The sequence below is a fragment of the Hemibagrus wyckioides genome, linkage group LG18 (genome assembly GCF_019097595.1).
Source record: "Hemibagrus wyckioides isolate EC202008001 linkage group LG18, SWU_Hwy_1.0, whole genome shotgun sequence".
NCBI classification, from domain to species: Eukaryota; Metazoa; Chordata; class Actinopteri; order Siluriformes; family Bagridae; genus Hemibagrus; species Hemibagrus wyckioides.
Genome location: NC_080727.1, coordinates 122,501 through 125,000, shown reverse-complemented (window position 1 = coordinate 125,000; position 2,500 = coordinate 122,501). Strand labels below are relative to the sequence as shown.

Sequence of the window (2,500 nt, the reverse complement as noted above, 5' to 3'; positions counted from 1 at the left end):
CGTGAGAATGTGTCACGCAAGAACTCTGACCTGTGTGTGTGTGTGTGTGTGTGCCTATCAGCAATAATAACGCAGTGATCAGTAATTGTGCTTATCTATGCAGCACTGAGTGTTCAGCAGTAATACACCAGCAGAGAACTTTATATACACACACACACACACAAACACCTAATTTTGTCCATGAATTACATTTCAGTGTTTTAAAAAAGTTTTAGTATTAAGTATACATTTAAGTGAATGTTCAGGTCATGTTGAAGGTCAGACAGTGGAGTGTGAACAGCATTGAGGTCAGAATACTGACCAGTGTTTCAGTGTGTAATCCTCACTAAATACAGAGCTGCAGTGGGCACTATGATTTAATGAGACTGCCAGAGCTGTGAGTGTGTGTGTGTGTGTGTGTGTGTGTGTGTGTGTGATGATCAGTGCCATGAAACACAGATTTTATAGGAGAAAATACCGGATTGTTTTTGTCCTGCTGAATTCTGTAGCGTGTGATAAATGCAGGTTTTCCCATTGTATCTGCGATCATCAGGAAGCCATTAAACAGCCAGAAGAAGAATGTTGGCACCAGCATTGTTCCTGTTCTCACACACACACACACACACACACACACACACACACACACACAGGGTCAGCATGTTAAATTATACTCTTATTTTCTACTAAACTGTGTGTAAATATGAAGAGAGCAAATTAAAGAGTATAATCCCACCACCTCACATTCTGTATACGCTATACTAACTCTATAAAAACTCTATAATAACTCTATATCCACCATAAACTCTACATAAACTTTACAGCAACTATAAACTCCATATAAACTCTAAATTCTACAGAACACTATAAGTGAGTTCCCTCTTTGCACTTAAACATAAAAATCTTATCTAAAAAATTTTATATCACTTAAATATCACTGAACAATAGAGTATTTCCTCTTATAAACAATCAAAAGCAAATACTTTAGAAAGATTATAAACTATGCAACAACGGTGAATAAACCTGTGATTACTGACACATAAGTTAGAAACCTTGTGTTTAGTGAAGTGAAATTGAGTAGATCTGTAAATTCCAACTAGCCTAACTGCATGAACATGGTTTTAAAATGACCAGTGAAGAGCAGAAACTTCTGACTTGTAGAACTGGGTGCTGTGTCCGTCTGTGTCATGGCTCCTCAGGGAAAACAATTACCAGATGATCATAATGAGGGAAAAGGATACAGGAAGACCAGTGACCAACAGAAAAATACCGGACAGACAGCACACTACTCACATGATCTAGCTCTGGAAACAGGAGGTCAGAGCTTCAGACTTCGCTCAGAGGTTACCAGAGGAAATCTGAGTTCATTTAGCAGCTCAGCATGAAGGACTTTACATAACCTTGATCTCTATGGATGACATCCAAGAAAAAAAAAACTTTCTTTGCTTTTCAGCACAAAACTGCAAGATTAAACTTTACTAAAGAACAGAAGCCTGATGAATATGAGGAGCACATTCAGTGGTCAGATAAATGTCTGTGGAGATCCCAAAACACTGGTGGAGAGAATGACCAGGACTCCCAGTCTCTTCTCAATCTTTAGCAGAAGAGGAATATTACAACACGATAATGATCCAAAGCACAACGCTTAAAGAATTTCTAATGAAGTCACCTGACCAACAGAACACCTTTGAGGTATTTTAAAAAGACAGCTAGAGCAACACAACACCTCCAGCAAAGATGAGCTGAAGGAATCTGAAGAATGACAGAACATCTCTCTAGATTTGTGCAACACTGCTATCACCATGCCAAGAAGAGGACTGAGTCTGTCCTCAGATCACATCAGAAAGGTGGACATACGGAGAAAGGTGGACATAGTATTGAAAACTGAAATATTTAAATCTCACTAATGAAACTACATTTAGTTAGAAACAATTAAGAAATCAGTGGCTTCCTGCTGTGAGGCCTAAGATTTTAATACAGTAAATCTAAACTGTTGTTTAGATTAGTCATACTGTAAGATCAGGTACTGTAAGGTACTGTAAGATCAGGTACTGTAAGGTACTGTAAGCTAGTGTAAGATCAGGTAGTGTAAAATCAGGTACTGTAAGATCAGGTACTGTAAGATCAGGTAGTGTAAGATCAGGTACTGTAAGATCAGGTACTGTAAGGTACTGTAAGCTAGTGTAAGATCAGGTACTGTAAGGTACTGTAAGATCAGGTACTGTAAGGTACTGTAAGCTAGTGTAAGATCAGGTACTGTAAGGTACTGTAAGATCAGGTACTGTAAGATCAGGTACTGTAAGGTACTGTAAGATCAGATACTGTAAGGTACTGTAAGATCAGGTACTGTAAGGTACTGTAAGCTAGTGTAAGATCAGGTAGTGTAAGATCAGGTACTGTAAGGTACTGTAAGATCAGGTAGTGTAAGGTACTGTAAGATCAGGTACTGTAAGATCAGGTAGTGTAAGGTACTGTAAGATCAGGTACTGTAAGGTACTGTAAGATCAGGTACTGTAAGATCAGG

The 2,500-nt window shown here is 38.4% G+C and overlaps 1 protein-coding gene across 1 annotated transcript in view; it reads right to left on the bottom strand.

Moving 5' to 3' along the window:
- Window positions 1–2,500, bottom strand: part of faxdc2 (fatty acid hydroxylase domain containing 2) — a 20,200-nt gene that overhangs the window by 12,180 nt on the left and 5,520 nt on the right. The window contains exon 5 of the mRNA XM_058415209.1: window positions 458–579. Within this exon, the coding sequence (XP_058271192.1) occupies window positions 458–579 (122 nt within the window). The remainder of the gene's footprint in view (window positions 1–457; window positions 580–2,500) is intronic.